At 43.8% G+C, this 25,552-nt stretch overlaps 1 protein-coding gene across 2 annotated transcripts in view; it reads right to left on the reverse strand.

Annotated features, from left to right (window-relative positions):
* The window catches only part of LOC132407732 (catechol O-methyltransferase-like), a 75,958-nt gene extending 54,667 nt beyond the window's left edge, over positions 1-21,291 (reverse strand). The window contains exons 1-2 of one of the 2 annotated variants that reach the window (XM_059994665.1): positions 21,132-21,291; positions 3,104-3,386 (exon numbers count right to left, since the gene is read on the reverse strand). In XM_059994665.1, coding sequence (XP_059850648.1) covers positions 3,104-3,386; positions 21,132-21,257 — 409 coding nt within the window. In that variant the 5' untranslated portion in view covers positions 21,258-21,291. Of the gene's footprint in view, positions 1-3,103; positions 3,387-20,973; positions 21,102-21,131 lie in introns of those variants that run through there. The other variant, XM_059994666.1, reaches the window with a different exon arrangement.
* Positions 21,292-25,552: the final 4,261 nt, after the last annotated feature.

Genomic DNA, 25,552 nt, shown 5'->3' on the forward strand with positions numbered 1-25,552 from the left:
AGGCCAAGTCACTGGGTATATTTAAGGCAGGGGTTGATAGCTTCTTGATTAGTCAGGGCACAAAGGTTTATTTGGAGAAGGAAGGAGATTGGGAAATTGGATCAGCCATGGCCCATCGCAATTTGCCTATCATCACAATAGGTCAACGGCAGATGCAATCTCCATGGCTCTTCACACGGCTTTCGACCACCTAGACAACACAAGCACCTACTTCGGGATGCTGTTTATCGACTATAGCTCAGCATTTAATACCATCATTCCCACAATCCTAATTGAGGTTGCAGAATCTGGGCCTCTGTACCTCCCTCTGTAATTGGATCCTCAACTTCCTAACCAGAAGACCACAGTCTGTGCAGATCAGTGAAAACATCTCCCCTTGGCTGATGATCAACACTGGCACACCTCAGGGGTGTGTGCTCAGTTCACCACTCTACTTTCTGTATACACATGACTGTGTGGCTAGGCATAGCTCAAATACCATCTACACATTGGCTGACAATGCAACCATTGTTGGTAGAATCTCAGGTGGTGACAAGAGGGAGTACAGGAGTGAGCAATATGTGGAGCGAGGAATATATCAACTAGTGGAATGGTGCTGCAGCAACAACCTGGCACTCAGCGTCAGTAAGATGAAAGAGCTGATTGTGGACTTCAGGAAGGGTAAGATGAAGGAACACATACCAACCTTCATAGGTAGATAAGAAATGGAGAGAGTGAGCAGCTTCAAGTTCCTGGATGTCAAGATCTCTGAGAACCTAACCTGGTCCCAACACATTGATGTAGCCATAAAGAAGGCAAGACAGTGGCTACACTTTATTAGGAGTTTGAAGCGATTTGGCATGTTAACAAATACACTCAAAAACATCTATATTTGTACCGTGGAGAGCATTTTGACAGGCTGCATCACTGTCTGGTATGGAGGGGCTACTGCAAAGGACTGAAAGAAACTGCAGAAGATTGTAAATCTAGACAACTCCATCTTGGGTACTAGCCTACAAAGTACCCAGGACATCTTCAGGGAGCGGTGTCTCAGAAAGGCAGTGTCCATTATTAAGGACCTCCAGCACCCAGGGCATGCCCTTTTCTCACTGTTACCATCAGGTAGGAGGCACAGAAGCCTGAAGGCACACACTCAGTGATTCAGGAACAGCTACTTCCCCTCTGCTATCCGATTCCTGAATGGACTTTGAAGCTTTGAACACTACCTCACTTTTTAAATATACAGTATTTCTGTTTTTGCACATGTTTAAATAATCTATTCAATATGTGTAATTTACTTGTTTATTTATTATTGTTTTATTTTATTTTATTTATTATTACTGTTTTTTTCTGTTTCTGCTAGATTATGTATTGCATTGAACTGCTGCAGCTAAGTTAACAAATTTCACGTCACATGCTGGTGATAATAAACCTGATTCTGATGAAATGGCAGAGCAGACTTGATGGGCCAAAAGGCCTAAATCTGCTCCCAAATCTTATGGTCTTATTTAATTTCAAATTTTAAATCCTATTTACAAACTTGGATTTGTGTAATGACTTAGATCAGTACCTTTCCCTTGAAAACAATGTTTTCCAGCATTTTACTATCAAAGGGTAAATTATTCTGTGATCATATCAGTATCTTTTATATTGAATTTGGCAGGTAATCTACAATGTCCCTTGACTCAGCCTAGCCAGTAGATAGCTGCCATGGTAACAGACAGGAACGCAGTCCTCAGCGCCACATTTTAGCTGAAGTACATTGTCTTCTCATGCAGTTCATTAATCATGGATGTCATTTAGTATTTAAGGCATGAACCCCACACAGATTTTTATCAGAGAAGCCAGATGATAAACCTGCCAGCTTGCTGTAGCTGAATGAAAACCAAAACTACTTTCACCAAGAAAGGTCATACTGGCAAATAATAAACCAACTCTTTTGTCCAGTGTTAAAGGAAATTTACATCAAAATCCCAGTTACATTTGAAATCTAGGAATCATAATTCAGCATTTCGGTCTGTGGACTGTGAATTCAGCACAGCGGAAGGCTATTACAGCTCACCTCCAAGGGGACCACAAACTCGTTGTAGGGTTTGGAGGCTTGCCATACCTCAATGACCCAGAGAGCTACGTTAGCTGGAGTCAGGGGCTCTTGGTAGGGTCACCCATGCCAAACAGGACAAAGGGCAGAGGCCAGATTAACAGTGGCTCACCAGTCCTCCAGGTTCATGAGTTCAGCTGAGGGCTAACAACCCTGACTGGTAAAACAAAATTGCTATGGGAACAACAATGAAGAATCCTTCTACATGTGAGTGTAACGGTATTCCTGAGTCTCCACCCGGGATTTACGTGACTGACAGTAGTGAAAACTGAGAGGAAGCTACTGACATGATGAAGGAAGCCCTGAACACCCCCAGAGTCAAAGGGCCTTCATTGTCACAGTTTAGGGCGTCGGAGTTCAGAGTTCAATTCTGGCTTCCTCTGTAAGGAGGTTGTATGTCCTTCCCATGATACAAACACTTGGTGTTGTATATAATGACATTTACATACCTTGATAATAAATTTACTTTAAACTTTGAACTGTTCAATACACACACAAAGAAAGGTGAGTTGTCCCGATATGCAGAGGATGGACAGACTCTGATGTAGAGATGGCAACAATAATTCCTAAACAACCTCTTGGCTCGGCCTAGTGACACCACAAGAAGCAGCATTCTCAAAACTAGGACCTCTCAATTAGCGCTAATCGGGCATCCACTTAAATAATACGTGTAACACAGAATCCCTGAGCCCATCAAAATAAACTTAACGAGTTTAAGCAGAAAGCACCAGGAGACCATGTTACAGAGAGTGGAGAAGAACACAAGGAACCCTAAATAATTAAAATTCTTGTTAGACAACAATTAATCAATTAAGGTGCGTTAAAAGCTGTGGAGCTCAATGCTCTCCAGTGTTCTGCACAGGTCCAAAGAGCTCGTTACCTGAGATGCTAGATAGTGAGTCTCTAAGTAACTTTGGGGTTTGGGCTGTGCCAAAGAGCCAGATGACAAGGACCATACCAAAATAATGCATTCAATATTGTTATATGTAACTATGACATGTTGTTAAATATAAAAAAGCTTACCTTTCTCATCCCCTACGTTCATTGCCCACTCCTTCTCCCTGCAGTACTTGTCTATGCTGTCCACCACACTCTTTGCATCACCTCGCACAGCACTTTGCAACACGTATTCTAAAATTCTGTTCTCTCTGCTCATTCCAGTTATAAGCTCTGCCATCTTCTTTTCCAGGACAGCGTGCCAGAAAATTGCAGCTCTGCTGTTGTGTTTAAGCAGGATGGGAAGAAGGAAGAAAAGCAGAACGAGACTGGCCAATAAGAAGCTGACGGCTGCAAGGTACACTTCCATCTAGGGAGAAGAAAACACTCATGCATCTGCTGCCTTGTAAAAACAGGCATGAAATAAGAACCCTGCCATTCAAACACGAGGAAATCTGCAGATGCTGGAAATTCAAACAACACACACAAAATGCTGGTGAAACGCAGCAGGCCAGGCAGCATCTATAGGGAGAAGCACAGTTGACGTTTCCGGCCGAGACCCTTCGTCAGGACTAACTGAAAGGAAAGATTATAAGAAATTTGAAAGTAGGAGGGGGAGGGGGAATTGCAAAATGATAGGACAAGAGAGGAGGGGAGGGGTGAAGCTAAGAGCTGGGAAGGTGATTGGCAAATGGGATATAGAGCTGGAGAAGGGAAAGGATCATGGGATGGGAGGCCTAGGGAGAAAGAAAGGGGGAGGGAAGCACCAGAAGGAGATGGAGAGCAGGCAAGGAATGATTGTGAGAGGGGCAGAGAGCTATTCTGACTGAGGCAGCAGCCGTGTTTAAGCTCCTAATCCTTGATTCCCTATTATTCCAAAAATCTATCTATCTCAACCTCGAATATTTTTAATGTTCTCAGCATTCACAACTTCCAAGGACAGAATCAGTTTTAATATCACTGGTATATGTTGTGAAATTTGTTAACCTGGTGGCAGCAGTACAATGTAATACATAATAATAGAAAAAATGTGAATTGTATAATGTATATATTAGATAGTTAAATTAAATAAGTAGTGCAACAATAGAAATAAAATAAAGCAAAGAGACGTGTTCATGGGTTCAATGTCCATTCAGAAATCGGATGAAAGAGGGGAAGAAGCTGTTCCTGAATCGTTGAGTGTGTGTCTTCAGGCTGCCACAAAGTTAACAAATTTCATGGCATATGCTGGTGATATTAAATCTGATTCTGATTTATTTACTGAGATACAGTGGGAAACAGGTCCTTCCAGCCACCCACCAACCCCTGATTTAACCCTAACCTAATCACAGGATGATTTACAGTGACCGATTAACCTACCAACCTGTATGTCTTTGGAATGTGGGAGGAAACCAGTGCACCCGGAGGAAACGTGGTCAGGGGGAGAACATACAAACTGCTTATAGGCAGCAGCAGAAATTGAATCGGGGTTGTTGAAGAGCATTAATAATGGCTGGGGTCACCCTTCTAGTAAAGTCACTGCCCAGAAGAAGGTAATGGCAAACCAGTTCTGTAGAAAAAAATGCCCAAGTACTATCATATTCATTGAAAGTCCATGATTGCCCACATAATACAACATGGCTCACACTGTCAGCACAATCTTTCTTAAATAAGGGTCCCAAAACTTCTCATAATAATCAAGTGAGGCCTCTCTAGTGCCAGCTATCCATTTGGATTACATATTACTAACTGAGCATGCCTGCTAGCTGTTGGTATAAAATCTAAAGAAGAGAGTTGGCCATCATAATTGGAGTGGATGTGGAGAGGATATTTCCATTAATAGGAGACTCTAAGATCAGGCAGCACAGCCTCAAAATCGCTTTAGATCAGAGATGAGGAACAATTTCTTTAGCCAGAGGGTGGGGAATCTGTGTAATTTATTGCCACAGGTGGCTGTGGAGGCCAATTCATTGGGTATATTTAAAGCGGAGGCTAATAGGTTCTCGATGGTAAGGGCATCATAGATTATGGGATAGAAGGCAGTAGGATGGGGTTGAGAGGGATAATAAATCAGCCAAGATAGAAAGGTGGAGCAGATCCGATGGGCCAAATAGTCTAATTCTACTCCTGTGTCTTATGGTCTTATAAGGGTGGCACGGCAACACCATTCTTTGCAGTATAGGCGACCCAAGTTCAATTTCCACGCTGCCCGTAAGGAGTTTGCATGTTCTCCCTGTGACTGCATGGGCTTCCTCCGGGTGCTCTGGTTTCCTCCCACAGCCCAAAGACATACTGGTTGGTAGGTTAACTGGTCTTTGTAATTTGGCCAGTGGTTAGGATAGGATTAAATCGGGGGATTGCTTGGTGGTGTGGTTCTAAGGGCCAGAAGAGGCTACTCTGTGTTGTATCTCAATCAATCATCTTTCTTTTTCTATCTTTTTATTGATTTACAAAGAGCATATATACAAGCAAGAGGAGAATTATCTCAGATATATATATATCAATAACAAATCATACAGAAGGTGAAATAAACATTATCAAAATCATGCATAGTATTAATCTGATATAGAATGTATGATAAGGAAAAAATAATTAATTCTCTTCTTATCAATTCCTGAAGAGAAAAAAGACTTTTTGAAATTTTTATGTGAACCCCCCCCCCCCACTATTCTCTACAAACAAAAACAAAAAGGGGAAAAAAAGGATTGGGCAGTCCATCCTGAGAGTAAAGCCAAGAAAAGAAAGACTTTCTGATCAAATCCAAAACTTCAGAAAAATAACTGGAAGAGAGTCAGTCCAAAGATCAATAAATCAAATCATATAAAAATATTGAATAAAAGGTCACCAGGTTTCTTCAAATTTAAATAATTTATCAAATGTCCGACTTATTATTTTCTCTAAACTTAAACAGGACATGGAGGAAAGCCAATAAAATACAGTATGTGGATTAGAATCCTTCCATTTAAGTAAAATGGCTTTCCTAGCCAGTAAAGTTGAAAAGGCTATCATCTGCTGAGCAGAAACAGGAATATATCCTGCTTCCAATGGAATAATCGCAATAATTGCTGTAAGTAAATTTGGTTGTAAGTCCAGATCCAAGACTTTGATAAAGTTTTAAAGACATCTTTCCAAAAATGATCCACCTTTCTGCAAGACCAAAATATGTGTGTTAAAGTGGCACCTCGATATTACATCTATTGTAAATAGGATTGATATTGGGAAAACTAGAGGCTAATTTATCCTTTGACGTATGTGCCCAATGCACTACCTTGAACTGTATCAAGGAATGACAGGCACAAGTAGATGAAGTATTTACCAAATGAAAAATTTTACTCCATTGATTATCTGAAAGTAACTCCTGAAATTTCAATTTCTGAGCACCTGCAATTTTATCGTTAGATATCATTCGTAAATTCAATAACCATTTATAAATTGTAGCTATCAATCCTTTTTGAAGTGGTTTAACCTGAAAAAGGGTATCTATCATATTAGGTGGATAAGCAGATGGGTAATTTGGAAGCTAAAATACGTAAAAAATTCCTAAAATTTGTAAATATCTAAAAAAAAGTGTGCATTAGATAAATCATATTTATCCACTAACTGAGTGAAAGACGTTAAAGAATCCCCTATAAACAAATCCCAAAAAGTTTATTATTCCTTTGATTTTCCAAATTAAAAAGGCCTGATCTAAAATTGATGGTTTAAAAACATAGTTAAGATGGATTTTACTAGAAAGTACAAAATTATTTAACTCAAAAAATCTGCGAATCTGAAACCAAATTCTTAATGTATAATAATGAGGGTTGAGGTCTACCAATCTTAGAGAGCAGAAAAGGAAGAGGAGCTCCCAGTAAAGAGGCCAAAAGAATACCCCTTCACCGAGGTTTTCTCCAAATTGACCCATAAAGGACAGTCATGTATGTCTGAGTAATGAATCCAAAAGGTAAAGTATCGAATATTAATTGACCAGTAGTACAGTATAAGATTCGGCAAAGCCATACCACTGTCCTTTTATGATTTCTGCAATAAAGGTTTACTTAATCTAGGATTTTTATTATTCCAAATATAGGCTGAGATTTTAGAGTCTATTCTACCAAAAAACAGTTTAGGAACAAAGGAAGGGACTGCTTGAAATGTATAGAAGAACTTCGGTAGAACTATCATTTTAATAGCATTAATTCGACCAATTAATGATAGCCACATAGGAGACCATTTAGAAAGTATTTGTTGCATATAATCAATTAATGGGAGAAAATTATATTTATACATGTCCTTAAAATGTTTAGTAATTTTAATACCAAGATAAGTAAATTTAGCAATACTAAAAGGTATTTGATCGTATTGATCCAAGTGATTATTAATAGGAAATAACTCACTTTTGTGTAAATTTAATTTATATTCAGAAAAACTACTGAATTCAGAAAATATAGATAACATAGAAGGAATAATTTCTTAGGATCTGAAATAGAGAGTAACAAGTCGTCAGCATACAGCAAAGCCTTATGCACTTTATCCACTCTCTTAATACCCAGAACATTATTGGAATCCTGAACAGAGGTTCTAAAGCCAAGTTAAATAACAGAGGACTGAGAGGACAGCCCTGCCAGGTACCTCTGTATAGTCTAAAATAAGGAGATTTTTCATTGTTAGTTATAACCGCAGCCATAGCAGCTTGATAGATCAATTTGATCCAGGAAATTAAACCCAGACCGAAAGTAAATCTTTCTAAGATCTCAAACAAATAACACTACTCCACCCTATCAAAGGCTTTCTCTGAGTCAAGGAAAACAATACATTCAGGTTTTTTTGGATGGAGAGGAATAAATGATGCTCAATAACCTCTGAATATTAAAATGTGAATATCTATTCTTAATAAATCCAGTTTGATCATTAGGAATAACTTAGGTAAAATATTCTCAAGCCTATTAGCCAATAATTTAGAAAGAATTTTAGAATCCACATTTAGTAAAGAGATTGGTCCAAAAGAGGCGCATGCAGCTATATCTTTTTCTTTTTTAGGAATTAATTAAATTGATGCCTCATAAAAAGTTTTTGGGAGAGTCCCAGAGGATATAGAATCAGTGAAAATTTGACATAAATGTTTAGGTATTTCAGTAAAAGTCTTAAAAAATTCCACTGTATATCCATCCGGTCCCAGATTGAAAAGAGGATATAGACCTTGCTATTTTCTCTTGTTTAATAGGTACATCTAATGTGTTCATATCTTGAATAGAAATTTTAGGTATGTTCAATTTTTGCAAAAATCTATTCCTAGAAGTAGTATTGTCTGAAAAGTCAGATTTATCAAGGTTAATGTAGGAATCCAGAAGTGCCTTGTTAATTTCCTGATAATCTGACGTTTCAGTTCTATCAGCTCTTCGTATTTTCAAAATCTGTCTTTTAAATGACCAGCCAACAATTTGCCTGACTTAACTCAGTATATATAAAATTGACTTTTAGATTTAAGAAGTTCCTGCTCAATAAAAAAGTTAAAAGCAGATCATGCTGTGTTTGAAGTTCCACACTTTCCTTATATAGGTCTTCACTAGGTGTTACTGAATAAACTTTATCTATTTCTTTAATCCTGTTAGTAATCACTAGAAGTTTCGCTTTGGTTTTCCTTCTTAAACCTACTGAATAAGAAATTATCTGTCCCCTGAGAAAAGATTTCATCGTATCCCAAATAACCAAATTTCACATTCCCTCAGTTGTATTTAATTCAAAAAATAGAGAAATTTGCTCTTTAATAAAACTTACAAAAGCTGAATCCTGCAGCAATGTAGCATTAAACCTCCACTGAGATGCATTCAGTATATTGTCAGGGAACTTCAATGTTAATTTCACAGGTGCGTGGTCTGACAACATGATGACATCATATGCACAGTTGTCAACAAGGGGCACCAATTGCGTCTCCAACAAAAAATAATCAATTCTTGAGTATTTATGATATACATGTGAAAAAAAGAAAAATCCCTATCTTTAGGATGCATAAATCTCCAGATATCAACCAAACTGTATTCTAATAAAAAAGAATTAATACAGGTCACAGCCTTATTAGGTAGCAACGGATTGGTTGATGATTAACCGAAGGATTAAGACAGCAGTTAAAGTCATCGCCCATAATCAACTTGTATTCATTTAAATTCGGCAGCGCAGAAAATAGCTTCTTAAAAAATTTAGGGCTATCTAAATTAGGTGCATAAACACATACCAGAGCCACCTTTTGACCACATAAACCAGTAACAATTAAGTACCTTCCAATTGAATCAGTAACAGTATTAAAATGTATGAAAGGGATTTTAGAATTAATAAAAATAGATACCCCTCTAATTTTAGTTACTGATAAGGACTAAAATTGAGAATCCCTCCAAAATTTAAAAAAACGATTTTCATCCTCCCTACGGATATGAGTCTCCTGCGCAAAAATAATATCAGCTCGAAGTGTTTTTAATTTCTTGAAGATCTTTCTCTGCTTGATAGATTGGTTCATGCCGTTCAGATTCCAAGATATTATATTAATTTTACTAACATCCATAATAAGGCTTTAAAGTAAGAATTTGTAAAGTAAGCTATTGCACAGGTGCAGACCAAACCCTCAGGGGAGAACAAAGCATGGACTTGATCAGAGAGGAAAAAAGCAACATGATAGACAGGAAAACCTCTCAGGACTGCCCAGTTGAAAAACACCTAATCTAATAGACCCGCCCCTTCTCCCCAAGACCCAAAAACCATCCAATAGGCAGACAGCATGTTACAGTATGTACTATCCCTTATACCTGTCATTGATTGGCAGACTCTTCTTACAAAGTTATACGTTAACACTACTGACTAAAGACAAAACAAATAATACTTGAGGAAATAAACAATTTCAAATATTTTGAAATTATGTCTACAGAGGTTAAAACCCAATTAACAATGGCCACCTTAAATTCATTTAAAATAAGTTAATCATATGTTCAAAAAAAGATAATGCCAATCAACTAATATGTTACGAGCATCACACAGAAAATGCTGGTGGAATGCAGCAGGCCAGGCATCTAGAGGAAGAAGCACAGTCGATGTTTCGGGTTGAGACCCTTTGTTAGGACTAACTGAAAGAAGAGATAGTAAGAGATTTGTAAGTGGGAGGGGGAGGGGGAAATCCAAAAAGATAGGAGAAGACAGGAGGGGGAGGGGTGAAGCTAAGAGCTGGAAAGTTAAATGGCAAAAGGGATGCAGAGATGGAGAAGGGATGGGATGGGAGTATGGGACAGGAGACCTAGGGAGACAGATAGGCGGAGGGGAGCACCAGAGGGCAAGGAGTGATTGTGCGAGGGACAGAGAGAGAAAAGAAGAAAAAAAGGTGGGGGGGGGAATAATAAATAAAGGATGGGGCAAGAGGGGAGGGGGGCATTAACAGAAGTTAGAGAAATCAATGTTCATGCCATCAGGTTGGAGGCTACCCAGACGGAATATCAGGTGTTGTTCTTCCAACCTGAGTGTGGCTTCATGTTGACAGTAGAGAAGGCCATGGTTAGACATATCAGAATGGGAATAGGATATGGAATTAAAATGTGTGGCCACTGGGAGATACTGTTTTATCTGGCAGACAGAGCGTAGGTGTTCAGCGAAACAGTCTCCGTCTGCGTCGGGTATATATATAGAAGGCTGCACTGGGAGCACCGGACGCAGTATACCACACCAGCTGACTCACAGGTGAAGTGTCGCCTCACCTGGAAGGACTGTCTGGGGCCCTGAATGGTGGTGAGGGAGGAAGTGTAAGGGCAGGTGTAGCACTTGGTTCACTTACAAGGATAAGTGCCAGGAGGGAGATCGGTGGGAAGGAATGGGGGGCACGAATGGACAAGGGAGTTGCTTAGGGAGCAATCCCTGCGGAAAGCAGGAAGAGGGAGGGAGGGAGGGAAAGATGTGCTTGGTGGTGGAATCCCGTTCACCACCATTCAGGACCCCAGACAGTCCTTCCAGGTGAGGCAACACTTCACCTGTGAGTCAGCTGGTATGGTATACTGTGTCCAGTGATCCCGGCGTGGCCTTTTATATATTGGTGAGACCCGACGCAGACTAGGAGACTTTCGGTGAACACTTAATTTCTGTCCGCCAGAGAAAGCAGGATCTCCCAGTGGCCACACATTTTAATTCCATGTCCCATTCCCATTCTGATATGTCTAACCATGGCCTCCTCTACTGTCAACATGAAGCCATATTCAGGTTGAAGGAACACTACCTTATATTCCGTCTGGGTAGCCTCCAACCTGATGGTATGAACACTGGTTTCCCTAACTTCCGTTAATGTCCCTCTTCCCCTTCTTACCCCATCCATAGAACCATAGAACATTACAGCACAGAAACAGATCTTTTGGCTCTTCTTGGCTGTGCCGAACCATTTTTCTGCCTAGTCCCACTGACCTGCACCTGGACCATATCCCTCCATACATCTCTCATCCATGTACCTGTCCAAGTTTGTCTTAAATGTCAAAAGTGAGCCCGCATTCACCACTTCATCTGGCAGCTCATTCCACACTCCCACCACTCTCTGTGTGAAGAAGCCCCCCTTATGTTCCCTTTAAACTTTTCCCCCTTCACCCTTAACCCATGATCTCTGGTTTTTTTCTCCCCTAGCCTCAGTGGAAAAAACCTGCTTGCATTCACTCTCTCTATTACCCATGATAATTTTCTATAACTCTATCAAATATAACCCCTCATTCTCCTACACTCCAGGGATTAAAGTCCTTACCTATTCAACCTTTCTCTGTAACTCAGTTTCTCAAGTCCAGGCAACATCCTTGTAAACCTTCTCTGAACTCTTTCAACCTTATTAATATCCTTCCTGTAATTCGGTGACCAAAACTGCACACAATATTCCAAATTCGGCCTCACCAATGCCTTATACAACCTCACCATAACATTCCAACTCTTATACTCCATACTTTGATTTATAAAGGCCAATGTACCAAAAGCTCTCTTTACGATCCTATCTACCAGTGACGCCACTTATAGGGAAGTTTGTATCTGTATTCCTGGATCCCTCAGTGCCCTACTATTTACCTTGTATGTTTACATTGGTTTTACCTTCCAAAGTGCAATACCTCACACTTGCCTGTATTAAACTCCATCTGCCATTTTTCAGCCCATTTTCCCAGCTGGTTCAAATCCCTCTGCAAGCTTTGGAAACCTTCCACACTGTCCACTACACGTCCAATCTTTATATCATCAGCAAATATGCTGATCCAATTTACCACATTATCATCCAGATCATTGATATAGATGACAACAACAATGGACCCAGCACTGATCCCTGTGGCCCAGTAGTTACAGGCCTCGACTCAGAGAAGCAATCCTCCACTACCACTCTCTGAATTCTCCCATTGAGCCAATGTCTAATCCAATTTACTATCTCACCTAGCAACTGAATCTTCCTAACTAACCTCCCATGCGGGACCTTGTCAAAGGCCTTCCTGAAGTCCATGTAGACAACATCCCTTAAACCACTTTCCTTGTAACCTCCTCGAAAAACATAGATTTGTTAAACATAACCTACCATACACAAAGCTGTGTTGACTCTCCCTAATAAGTTCCTGTCTATCTGAATACCTGTAGATCCTATCTCTTAGTACTCCTTCCAATAATTTACCTACTACCGATGTCAAACTTACTGGCCTATAATTTCCTGGATTACTTTTAGAGCTTTTTTTAAACAACGGAATAAAATGAGCTATCCTCCAATCCTCTGGCACCTCACCCGTATATACCCACATTTTAAATATTTCTGACAGGGCCCCTGCAATTTCAACACTAGTCTCCTTCAAGGTCCGAGGGATTTATCTACTCTGATTTGCCTCAAGATAGCAAGCATCTCCTCCTCTTCAATCTGTATAGGTTCCATGACCTCACTAATTGTCCCTTCCTTCCTAATTATTTATTTATTTATCTATCTATTTATTTATTTCCCATATTTTTTTCTTCTTTTCTCTCTCTCTGCCCCTTTCACAATCACTCCTTGCCTGCTCTCCATCTCCTTCTGGCACTCCCCTGCCCCTTTCTTTGGCCTCCTGTCCCATGATCCTTTCCCTCCTCCAGCTCTGTATCCCTTTCACCAATCAACTTCCCAGCTCTTAGCTTCATCCCTCCCCCTACTGTCTTCTCCTATCATTTCAGATCTCCCCCTCCCCCTCCTACTTTCAAATCTCTTACTATCTCTTCTTTCTGTTAGTCCTGACGAAGGGTCAACAGCGCTTCTTCCTCTAGATGCTGCCTGGCCTGCTGTGTTCCACCAGCATTTTGTGTGTATTGCTCGAATTTCCAGCATTTGTAGATTTCCTCATAATTAGTTACGACTACTGTTAGACACTTACAAGTCAAGGAAAAAATAAGTAAATATACGTCCAAACTTGTATATTAAATGCAAAACTATATTGGGTATTAAAGCTTAAAATCATCATCGAACAATCCAACATTAATGGAAAAGGCCACCAGGCCGGTACCAACATCGTTGTGACATCGCCGACGACAGAACAGGCTATGTAAGTTTCTTCCCCCAAGCCATCAGACTCATCAATACCCAGAGCCTGGACTGACACCAACCTACTGCCCTCTACTGTGCCTATTGTCTTGTTTATTATTTATTGTAATGCCTGCACGGTTTTGTGCACTTTATGCAATCCTGGGTAGGTCTGTAGCCTAGTGTAGTTTTTGTGTTGGTTTACATCGTTCAGTGTAGTTTTTGTACTGTTCATGTAACACCATGGTCCTGAAAAACATTGTCTTGTTTTTACTGTGAACTGTACCAGCAGTTATGGTCAAAATGACGATAAAAGTGACTTGACTTGTATTTCCCACGGACATATAAAGATACTAATTAAACCATTTGAAGATAAAATTCTAAATATTTTTTATTAAGAAGAAGAAAGGCGAGAAAAATAAAAAAGGACAGGCTGAGAAACAAAAGACAAAACAAGATCCAAAGGAGGAAAAATGAAACCTGGAGGAAAAAAGGAAAGAGAGATTCTTAAGAAATAAACCAGCCAAGTCAATGTCTGGGCACACATAAAACGTGGACCAGGCTTTCATAGATCCAGCTACAAACTCCCGTATCAACGACTCCCAGCTGAGGATTAACTATTCAAGTTGCTTGCAACTCCTTTATAAACTTCCAACCCTCTTCCAGGGAGTCAATCCATTTTGGGTGACCATTAGTTGGAAAATTTCTCAGACGAGCCGGAAAGCGCAAAGAGGGACGGCAGTTATTCTTATAAAGTTCAGCCATCACTTTCCGATATTTAACTCTTTCAGCATATACCTCTGAGGTAAAATCTTCAACTATACGAATCTCTGCCCCACTATAAATTAGCTTCCCCCGCTTCCTTGCATCACGGAGAATTCCTTGGGTGTAAAGTAATACAGACATAAGATCGCAGGGTGAGGTTTCAGCTCAGCTGAGGGCTTCAGACGGAGGGTTCAGTGAGTTCTATTGATCATCGGAGGAGCTTCAAGTATCTCACTAAAAAGTGAGTGTAGCATGTTCATAAAAAACTTTAATGGCTCACCGGTTTCCATATTTTCAGACAAACCCAGTATGCATAAATTCCTCCTGCGGCTTCTGCTTTCCAGATCAATCCTTTTCTTTTTAATTCTTGATATTTCTGAAGTAACCTCGTTAATTTTCTTTTCCACAGTAGACATCCTTAAATTGTTATGTGGAACCAGCAAAAATGGATGTGGAATGGAGTCAGGGAATTATTGGAGTCGCGTAGGGAGCGATCTCTGCAGAAAGCACGGGGGTGGGGGGGTAGGAGGGAAAGATGCGCTTGGTAGTGGAATTCCACTCCAACTTTCACCCCGCCCTCAAACTTACCTGGTCCATTTCTGACACCTCCCTCCCCTTTCTTGATCTTTCTGTCTCCATCTCTGGAGAAGGCTTATCTATTGACTCTCACAGCTCCCTAGACTATTCCTCTTCCCACCCTGTCTCTTGCAAAAATGCTATCCCCTTCTCACAATTCCTCCGTCCCCACCGCATCTGCTCTCAGGATGAGGCTTTTCATTCCAGGACAAAGGAGATGTCTTCCTTTTTTAAACAAAGGGGCTTCCCTTCTTCCACCATCAACTCTGCCCTCATACGCATCTCTCCCATTTCACGCACATCTGCTTTCACCCCATCCACCCACCACCGCACTCGTGATCGGGTTCCCGTTGTCCTCACCTACTACCCCACCAGCCTCCAGGTCCAAAATATAATTCTCTGTCACTTCCACCTTCTCCAACGGGTTCCTGTCCCTACACTTCATCCCTCACCACCTCACACGACACTTCACCTGTAGTATACTGCGTCCAGTGCGGTCTTCTATATATTGGTGAGACCTGGCGCAGACAGGGAGACCTTTTCGCTGAACACCTACACTCTGTCCGCCAGAGAAAGCAGGATCTCCCAGTGGCTACACATTTTAATTCCACGTCCCATTCCCATTCTGATATGTCTATCTTTGGCCTCCTCTACTGTCAAGATGAAGCCACACTCAGACTGGAGTAGCAACACCTTATATTCCGTCTGGGTAGCCTCCAACCTGATGGCATGAACATTGATTTCTCTAACTTCTGTTAATGCCCCCCCTTCTTACCCCACCCCTTATGAGAGAAATGATTCTTAAGGAGTCCATTTAGAATGTGCTGACACAGAAAGAACGTGCAAAGCAACTTGCAGGGCAACGTATAAACCAATTTGCAAAATCAGGATGAAACAATAGCTTGCTGATTAAAGAAGCGATACAGGTAACGGGAAGACATGCTTAACGGTTGAACAATAACGGTGTTAATGCGCTGAGGCTGATAAGTGGGCCAAAGGGTAGTCACATTTGTAATTTTGTAATGAGATTAAGGAAGAATGTCTGCACCTCACATGGGTGCAACTCACAAAGTCGTAAACAACTAGGGTATAAAAAAACTGTGCAAAGTGTAATTCGGCACTCAATCTAGCAGGAGCTGGTTGGGTCCGACTCTGCAGACTCGAAAAATAAAGTTTACCGTTCTGCAAATTGCTGAGACTCAGTGTGTTTCTGACAACGTGGGGGCTCGTCCGGGATCCACACTCCGGCCGCGGTGGACACGAGGAAGGACATCGGAGACGGTGCACCCCGCCGAGTTTGGCGGTCCCTGACTCCTTGCTCGTCGCTCCAGCGTGGCTTGAGCGAGTGATATCCGGACAGCGCAGAGCGGTAAACAGGGAGAAGGGGACAGTACCTGGTACTGGAAGTCCCCAGGACGCACCGGGTAAGTGCCTACTATTATAGTAGAAAGGTGCGGGAATAAGTAAGGACGGAGAAGACCGGGATCGCTACCCGGGGGTCCTCCTGATTAAGTAAGAGCGGAATAAGATGGGAGGGGGTGGCTCTAAAAAGAAAGAGGAAACGGAGAGACCGGGACCATACCAGGGGGTTCCTCCTGATAGCCCCCTCGGTAGAATGTTTGAGAATTGGGGATGTGGAAGACTAAAAGGGAAACAAAAGAAAAAAATGATACAGTACTGTTTAATTTGGTCGAAACAGCCGATAGAAAAACCTGCGGTCTGGTGGCCGCGGCTTGGGTCTGAGGAGGATTGGGTACGACAAGCCTTAAACATTTACGTTAATTCAAAACCAAGTGTAAAACCGGAAGAAATTGCTTATGCTTTTTGTTGGGCTCCCTGGCCAGGAGTAACAACAAAGAGTTTTAAATTGGGCATTAAAGGGGAGCGGAAGTGGGACCCACTCGATCATTTACCCCCTCCCTATGTCCAGCCTTCTGCGCCCCTTGCGGGAGCAGAGGGAGGACGTGAAGAAAGTGAAAAAACAGAAGAAATAGACCCGGAGAGGGAAGAGAGGGATGTTAGGGAAAAAGCAAAAGCAAGGATCGAAACAAGGAGTGTGACAGGAGCAGATAAGAAAAAGAAAGACGAATTAAAAAAGTAAGAGGTACAGCTGTGTCCCCTTCGAGAGGTTCCAATGGGAGGAGAACGGGGAGGAACAGGATTTGTAAACGTCCCTCTGACAAGTACCGAAGTACGACGATTTAAGAAAGATATGAAAACTTTATTAGAAGATCCAATGGGACTGGCAGAACAGTTGGATAAATTCTTAGGACCTAATGTTTACACTTGGGAAGAAATGCATGCGATTATGGGAACGCTATTTTCTGCACAAGAGAGGCAAATGATACGACAAGCTGCAATATCAATTTGGGGAAGGGAACAGCCGAATGAGTTACCGGGGGACCGGAAATTTCCAGTAAACGACCCACAGTGGGACAAACAAGCAGAAGAGAGAAGACGGCAATATCCCATTGCCATGGAAGGGAGGAGGGGATTACAACCTGTAATTGAGACATTAGTATCAGATGGACTCCTGGAAGAATGTATGTCACCCTTTAATACCCCCATCCTACCGGTCCGAAAGCCCGACGGCACGTATCGAATGGTTCAAGATCTGAGAGGCTTAAATGCGGTAGTCCAAACACGATACCCGGTAGTGCCTAACCCCTATACATTAATGAGCAAAATACCTCCTGAACATGAATGGTTCAGTGTGATAGATCTAAAAGATGCCTTTTGGAGTTGCCCGTTGGAGGAAGGTAGCCGAGATATGTTCGCATTTGAATGGGAAAATCCCTTCACTGGGCGGAAGAAGCAACTCCGGTGGACCGTCTTGCCCCAAGGGTTCACGGAGTCCCCAAACCTATTCGAACAGGTACTGGAGCAAGTATTGGCTGGATTCCATTGTACCGAAAAGAACCAACTATTACAGTATGTCGATGACCTACTACTATCGGGACCAGCAGAGGAGGTAGTGCGAGACGATACTATAAGACTCCTGAATTACCTAGGAGAAAAAGGATTGCGGGTGTCCAAGAAGAAACTGCAATTTGTCGAGAAGGAAATAACATATCTCGGACACAGAGTCAGTAAAGGGCACCGCCAAATAACCCCAGAAAGAATAGCGGGAATAACTAAAAATACCGCTTCCCAGGACAAAGAAGGAAATAAGACAATTTCTGGGCTTAGTGGGCTATTGCCGGATTTGGATAGAGAATTATACCCCCCTGGTGAAGTTTATGTACGACAAATTGGCAAAGGAAGACCGGGGAATAATCAGCTGGACCGAAGAAGAAGAACAGAAGTTCAGGAAAATAAAAGGGCAACTAATTCGGGCCCCGGTATTAACACTGCCAGCACTGGAAAAGCCCTTTCAGCTGTATGCAACAAACAATGAAGGAACTGCGTTAGGAGTACTAACCCAAGAAAAAGGAAAGCGGCAACCTGTGGCCTTTTTATCAAAAATGTTAGACCCGGTATCCCGGGGATGGCCGACGTGCATACAAGCCGTAGCGGCAGCAGCCGTACTAGTAGAAGAAGCACGGAAATTAACCTTTGGGGGAAGAATGACGGTGTATACCCAGCACTCCGTTAGCACCCTCTTAGCCCAAAAAGCTCAGCGGTGGTTGACGGACTCTCGCATACTGAAATACGAAACCATTCTGATGGTCGGGGATGATGTAAGCTTTGAAAGGAACAATAGTTGTAACCCGGCACAGTTCTTATACGGGGAATCAACAGGGGAGCCCGACAAACATCAGAAGGCGAGTGGAAGACCCCCGACGGACGGCAAGTACTGAATAAGGAAGTAACTCGTCATATACTGCAACAACTACACCAACAAAGCCATTGGGGAGTGCAAGCTATGTGCGACACTATCCTAAGGGACTATGTTTGTAAAGGGATATTCACACTAGCTCAACAGGAGGTGTGGGGCTGTTACCTGCCAAAAGGTAAACAAGAAAATGATGCGTGCCACCCATAAGGGGGGACAAACACTAGCCGTCCGACCGTTCCATCGGATCCAAATAGACTTTACGGAACTACCACAAGTTCAGAGATGGAAGTACCTGTTAGTAATTGTGGATCACTTCACTAGGTGGGTGGAAGCATTCCCAACCACTAAAGCGGACGCCCCTACAGTGGCACGGATCCTATTAGAAAATATAGTCCCGAGATATGGAATAATGGGGTCTATTGATTCAGATAGGGGAACACACTTTGCCTCAAAAACACACCAGCTAATCTGTGACGCCTTAGGAATCCAGTGGAAGCTGCACACCCCCTGGCACCCTCAGATCTCAGGAAGAGTTGAGAGGATGAACAGTACTTTGAAGACGCAATTGACAAAACTAATGATGGAAACCAAGCTACCCTGGACCAAGTGTCTACCCCTGGCCCTACTAAGAATCCGCACGGCTCCTCGAAAAGATACAGGAGTATCCCCTTATGAAATGTTGTTTGGCCTTCCATATTGGAACAAGGTGGAGGGCTATCCTTCCCTGCAAGGGGGAGATGTCTTTGTAAGGGACTATTTACAGGCACTATCTCGTTCTTTTGCAGAATTGCGCAGGAAGGGGTTACTCGCACAAACCCCACCTCTGGACTTCGCACTCCACCGAACTCAGCCCGGTGACTGGGTCCTGATTAAGACTTGGAAGCCAGAGAAGTTACAGCCGCAGTGGGAAGGCCCATTCCAGGTGCTACTGACCACCGAAGCCGCAGTAAGGACAAAAGAAAAAGGGTGGACCCACGCCGCGAGAATCAAGGGACCCGTAAAGCCCGAAGAAGGTGCAGAATGGACTTGCGTCCAGGGAGAAGACCCGATGGTGCTAAAGCTCAAAAGACGGACAGAATGAACTTTGGGACTGTAATGTATATACTGCTATTGTTGAGAAGCGCTGAAGGGGGATGTGATAAGTGCAGGACGATGGTAAGGGTGGGCATGACGGTTTTTCCAGGGTCCTTTGTATCACACTCTCATGTAAACGAGAAATGTTATGACTACAACAAAAAGGAGGAGTATGTGGAAAGTTTAATCTAACCAACTGCTGCTTAAAGATAGATGACAACGGAAAGGTGGTTCAAAAAATATCAGATAAAATAAGGAAACTGGCCCACGTGCCTGTACAGACCTGGAAGCCGCTGGGGTATTGGGACTGGCTGGACGGATGGTTGAAAGGAGGCTGGTGGCGAACCGCTTTAGGGGTTATAGGAGGGGGATTGATGGTCCTCCTTCTGCTACCATGTCTGATCCCCTGCTTGCGGGAGCTAGTAGCTCGGGTGGCAAGACAAGTCATGCAACCAGGGGCCCCAGCTGATCCTGTTCAGGTACTCCTACAAAGGGAAATAGAGCTAGAGGAAGAAGCCTATGTAAACCCGTGGCAAAAGCCCAACTGATAGCACATTCTAAAAAGAAAAAGGGTGGATTGAGAGAAATGATTCTTAAGGAGTCCATTTAGAATGTGCTGACACAGAAAGAACGTGCAAAGCAACTTGCAGGGCAACGTATAAACCAATTTGCAAAATCAGGATGAAACAATAGCTTGCTGATTAAAGAAGCGATACAGGTAACGGGAAGACATGCTTAACGGTTGAACAATAACGGTGTTAATGCGCTGAGGCTGATAAGTGGGCCAAAGGGTAGTCACATTTGTAATTTTGTAATGAGATTAAGGAAGAATGTCTGCACCTCACATGGGTGCAACTCACAAAGTCGTAAACAACTAGGGTATAAAAAAACTGTGCAAAGTGTAATTCGGCACTCAATCTAGCAGGAGCTGGTTGGGTCCGACTCTGCAGACTCGAAAAATAAAGTTTACCGTTCTGCAAATTGCTGAGACTCAGTGTGTTTCTGACACCTTATTTATTTATTATCCCCCCCTCACTTTTTTTTTCTTTTCTCTCTCTCTGCCCCTCTCACAATCACTTCTTGCCCTCTAGTGCTTCCACTCCCCCTTTCTTTCTCGCTAGGCCTCCCGTCCCCTGACCCTTTCCCTGCTCCAGCTGTGTAACCCTTTCGTTAATCAGCTCTCAGCTTCACCCCCCCCCCCCAAACTCCTGCACTGAAGTTAACGGCGCTGTGCGTCTACAGCTCCCTCACGGTTCAACTCAGAAACGATTCTTAACGCAGTCTTACCGAAGCTCAGTCTCAGAATGACAGTACAGAAAGTTTGAAGGGGTTCACGGGGGGGAACGATGGGAAAGACTTTTAGCGTCGACGTGCGGTGAAGCGCCGATATTCACAATGCAGCGAGGAAGCCCGCCTGGCAGGAAATAGCAAACTGGCCACCGTACCTTCCCAGCGGAAGCGTTCACGGTGCGACCCGACTCGAAGAGTCCGCAGAAAGTGAGAAATCCACCGCGTAACGGACAGGAGAAGTCCCGTTTCCAGGACTGGTCACCACACACCAAACTCCACATTTGTCAGTCACCTCCACACTGCACAGCGTTATCAAGTGCCCACTTCCTTTTCGGTTCCATCGACTCTGCACTCTCACTAACAACTCCGCGGTCTAAACATAACGACTCTCCACAGAAGTGTCTCTCCCTCCCAAAGTGTGTCTCCCAGTGTGTCTCTCAGTGTCTGTCCCTCCCAAAGTGTGTCTCCCAGTGTGTCTCTCAGTGTCTGTCCCTCCCAAAGTGTGTCTCCCAGTGTGACTCCCAAAGTGTCTCTCTCAGTGTCTGTCCCTCCCAAAGTGTGTCTCCCAGTGTCTGTCCCTCCCAAAGCGTGTCTCCCAGTGTGTCTCTCAGTGTCTGTCCCTCCCAAAGTGTGTCTCCCAGTGTGACTCCCAAAGTGTCTCTCTCAGTGTCTGTCCCTCCCAAAGTGTGTCTCCCAGTGTGACTCTCAGTGTCTGTCCCTCCCAAAGTGTGTCTCCCAGTGTCTGTCCCTCCCAAAGTGTGTCTCCCAGTGTGTCTCTCAATGTCTGTCCCTCCCAAAGTGTGTCTCCCAGTGTGACTCCCAAAGTGTCTCTCTCAGTGTCTGTCCCTCCCAAAGTGTCTCTCTCAGTGTCTGTCCCTCCCAAAGTGTGTCTCCCAGTGTGACTCTCAGTGTCTGTCCCTCCCAAAGTGTCTCTCTCAGTGTCTGTCCCTCCCAAAGTGTGTCTCCCAGTGTGACTCTCAGTGTCTGTCCCTCCCAAAGTGTGTCTCCCAGTGTGACTCTCAGTGTCTGTCCCTCCCAAAGTGTCTCTCTCAGTGTCTGTCCCTCCCAAAGTGTGTCTCCCAGTGTGACTCTCAGTGTCTGTCCCTCCCAAAGTGTGTCTCCCAGTGTGACTCCCAAAGTGTCTCTCTCAGTGTCTGTCCCTCCCAAAGTGTGTCTCCCAGTGTGACTCTCAGTGTCTGTCCCTCCCAAAGTGTCTCTCTCAGTGTCTGTCCCTCCCAAAGTGTGTCTCCCAGTGTGACTCTCAGTGTCTGTCCCTCCCAAAGTGTCTCTCTCAGTGTCTGTCCCTCCCAAAGTGTGTCTCCCAGTGTGACTCTCAGTGTCTGTCCCTCCCAAAGTGTGTCTCCCAGTGTGACTCCCAAAGTGTCTCTCTCAGTGTCTGTCCCTCCCAAAGTGTGTCTCCCAGTGTGACTCTCAGTGTCTGTCCCTCCCAAAGTGTCTCTCTCAGTGTCTGTCCCTCCCAAAGTGTGTCTCCCAGTGTGACTCTCAGTGTCTGTCCCTCCCAAAGTGTGTCTCCCAGTGTGACTCTCAGTGTCTGTCCCTCCCAAAGTGTCTCTCTCAGTGTCTGTCCCTCCCAAAGTGTGTCTCCCAGTGTGTCTCTCAGTGTCTGTCCCTCCCAAAGTGTGTCTCTCAGTGTCTGTCCCTCCCAAAGTGTGTCTCCCAGTGTGACTCCCAAAGTGTGTCTCTCAAAGTGTGTCCGTCCCAGTGAGTCTCTCAGTGTGTGTCTCTCCCAGTGTGTCTCTCCCAAAATATGTCTCAAAGTGTGTCTCCTAAAGCATCTCTCAAAGTGTATCTCTCCCAAAGTGTGTCCGTCCCAAAGTGAGACTCTCAGTGTGTCTCCCAAGGTGTGTCTCTCAGCGTGTCTGCCAAATTGTGTCTCTCAGTATCTCCCAAAGCGTGTCGCCCAAAGTGTGTCTCTCACTGTGTGTCTCTCCCAAAGTGTTTCTCTCTGTGTGTCTCTCCCAGTGTGTCGCAACCAAAATGTGTCTCTCTGTCTCCTAAAGCGTCTCTCAAAGTGTATCTCTCCCAAAGTGTGTCCGTCCCAAAGTGTGTCTCTCTCAGTATGTCTCCCAAAGCGTGTCGCCCAAAGTGTGTCTCTCCCAAAGTGTGTCTCTCTCAAAGTGTGTCTCTCCCAACGTGTGTCTCCCAAAGTGTTTATCCCAAAGTGTGTCTCCCAAAGTGTGTTTCTCCCAAAGAGTGTTTCCCAAAGTGTGTCTCTCTCAATGTGTCTCTCCCAGTGTGTCTCTCCCAAAGTGTGTTTGTCAGTGTGTGTCTCCCAAAGCGTGTCTCTCTCAGTGTGTGTATCTCCCTAAGTGTGTCTCTCAAAGTGTGTCTTCCAAAGTGTCTCTCTCAGTGTGTCTCTCCCAAAGTGTTTCTCCCAAAGTGTGGCTCTGTCAAAGTGTGGCTCCCAAAGTGTGTGTCTCTCCCAAAGTGTGTATCTCGCTCAAAGTCTGTGTCTCAAAGTGTGTGTCTCCCAATGTGTTTCTCCCAAAGTGTGTCTCTCCCAGTGTGTCTCTTAAAGTGTCTCTCTCCCAAAGTGCGTCTCCCAAAGTGTGTCTCTCTCAAAGTGTTTCTCCCAAAGTCTGTCTCTCTCAGTGTGTCCCTCCCAAAGTGTGTCTCTCCCAGTGTGTCTCCCAAAGTGTGTCTCTCCCGGTGTGTCTCCCAAAGTGTGTCTCTCTCAAAGTGTTTCTCCCAAAGTCTGTCTCTCTCAGTGTGTCCCTCCCAAAGTGTGTCTCTCCTGGTGTGTCTCCCAAAGTGTGTCTCTCCCAGTGTGTCTCCCAAAATGTGTCTCTCAGTGTGTCTCCCAAAGTGTATTTCTCTCAAAATGTGTCTCTGTCAAAGTGTGACTCTCCCAAAGTGTGTCTCTCCCAAAGTGTGTCTCTCTCAGTGTTTCTCCCAATGTGTCTCTCTCAAAGTGTGACTCTCCCAAAGTGTGTTTGTCAGTGTGTGTCTCCCAAAGCGTGTCTCTCTCAGTGTGTGTATCTCCCTAAGTGTGTCTCTCAGTGTTTCTTCCAAAGTGTGTCTCTCCCAAAGTGTGTCTCTCCCAAAGTGTCTCTCTCTGTGTCTCTCCCAAAGTGTGTCTGTCTCAAAGTGTGTTTCTCCCAAAGTGTGTCTCTCCCAAACTGTGTCTCGCTTAAAGTGTGCCTCTCTCAAAGTGCATCTCTCTCAGTGTGCGTCTCTTCCAAAGTGTGTCTCTCCCAGTGTGTCGCCCAATGTGTGTCTCTCTCAGTGTGACTCTCCCAAAGTGTGTTTGTCAGTGTGTGTCTCCCAAAGCGTGTCTCTCTCAGTGTGTGTATCTCCCCAAGTGTGTCTCCCAAAGTGTGTCTCTCTCTGTGTCTCTCCCAAAGTGTGACTCTCCCAAAGTGTGTCTGTCTCAAAGTGTGTTTCTCCCAAAGTGTGTCTCTCCCAAAGTGTGACTCTCCCAAAGTGTGTCTGTCTCAAAGTGTGTTTCTCCCAAAGTGTGTCTCTCCCAAACTGTGTCTCGCTTAAAGTGTGCCTCTCTCAAAGTGCATCTCTCTCAGTGTGCATCTCTTCCAAAGTGTATCTCCCAAAGTGTGTTTGTCAGTGTGTGTCTCCCAAAGTGTGTCACTCTCAGTGTGTGTCTCTCCATAAGTGTGTCTCTCCGTGTCTCAACCAAAGTGTCTCTCAGTGTATCTCTCCCAAAATGTGTCTCTCTCAAAGTGTGTCTCTCCCAAAATGTGTCTCTCTCAGTGTGTCTCCTAAAGCGTCTCTCAAAGTGTATCTCTCCCAAAGTGTGTCTCTCAAAGTGTGTCTCTCCCAGTGTGTCTCCCAAAATGTGTCTCTCAGTGTGTCTCCCAAAGTGTATTTCTCTCAAAATGTGTCTCTGTCAAAGTGTGACTCTCCCAAAGTGTGTCTCTCTCAAAGTGTGACTCTCCCAAAGTGTGTTTGTCAGTGTGTGTCTCCCAAAGCGTGTCTCTCTCAGTGTGTGTATCTCCCTAAGTGTGTCTCTCAAAGTGTGTCTCCCAAAGCGTGTCTCTCTCAGTGTGTGTATCTCCCTAAGTGTGTCTCTCAAAGTGTCTCTCTCTGTGTCTCTCCCAAAGTGTGTCTCTCTCAGTGTCTCTCCCAAAGTGTGTCTGTCTCAAAGTGTGTTTCTCCCAAAGTGTGTCTCTCCCAAACTGTCTCGCTTAAAGTGTGCCTCTCTCAAAGTGCATCTCTCTCAGTGTGCGTCTCTTCCAAAGTGTGTCTCTCCCAGTGTGTCGCCCAATGTGTGTCTCTCTCAGTGTGACTCTCCCAAAGTGTGTTTGTCAGTGTGTGTCTCCCAAAGCGTGTCTCTCTCAGTGTGTGTATCTCCCTAAGTGTGTCTCCCAGTGTCTCTCTCTGTGTCTCTCCCAAAGTGTGACTCTCCCAAAGTGTGTCTGTCTCAAAGTGTGTTTCTCCCAAAGTGTGTCTCTCCCAAAGTGTGTCTCTCTCAGTGTCTCTCCCAAAGTGTGACTCTCCCAAAGTGTGTCTGTCTCAAAGTGTGTTTCTCCCAAAGTGTGTCTCTCCCAAACTGTGTCTCGCTTAAAGTGTGCCTCTCTCAAAGTGCATCTCTCTCAGT

This window comes from Hypanus sabinus, chromosome 18 (genome assembly GCF_030144855.1).
Source record: "Hypanus sabinus isolate sHypSab1 chromosome 18, sHypSab1.hap1, whole genome shotgun sequence".
Classification (NCBI taxonomy): Eukaryota; Metazoa; Chordata; class Chondrichthyes; order Myliobatiformes; family Dasyatidae; genus Hypanus; species Hypanus sabinus.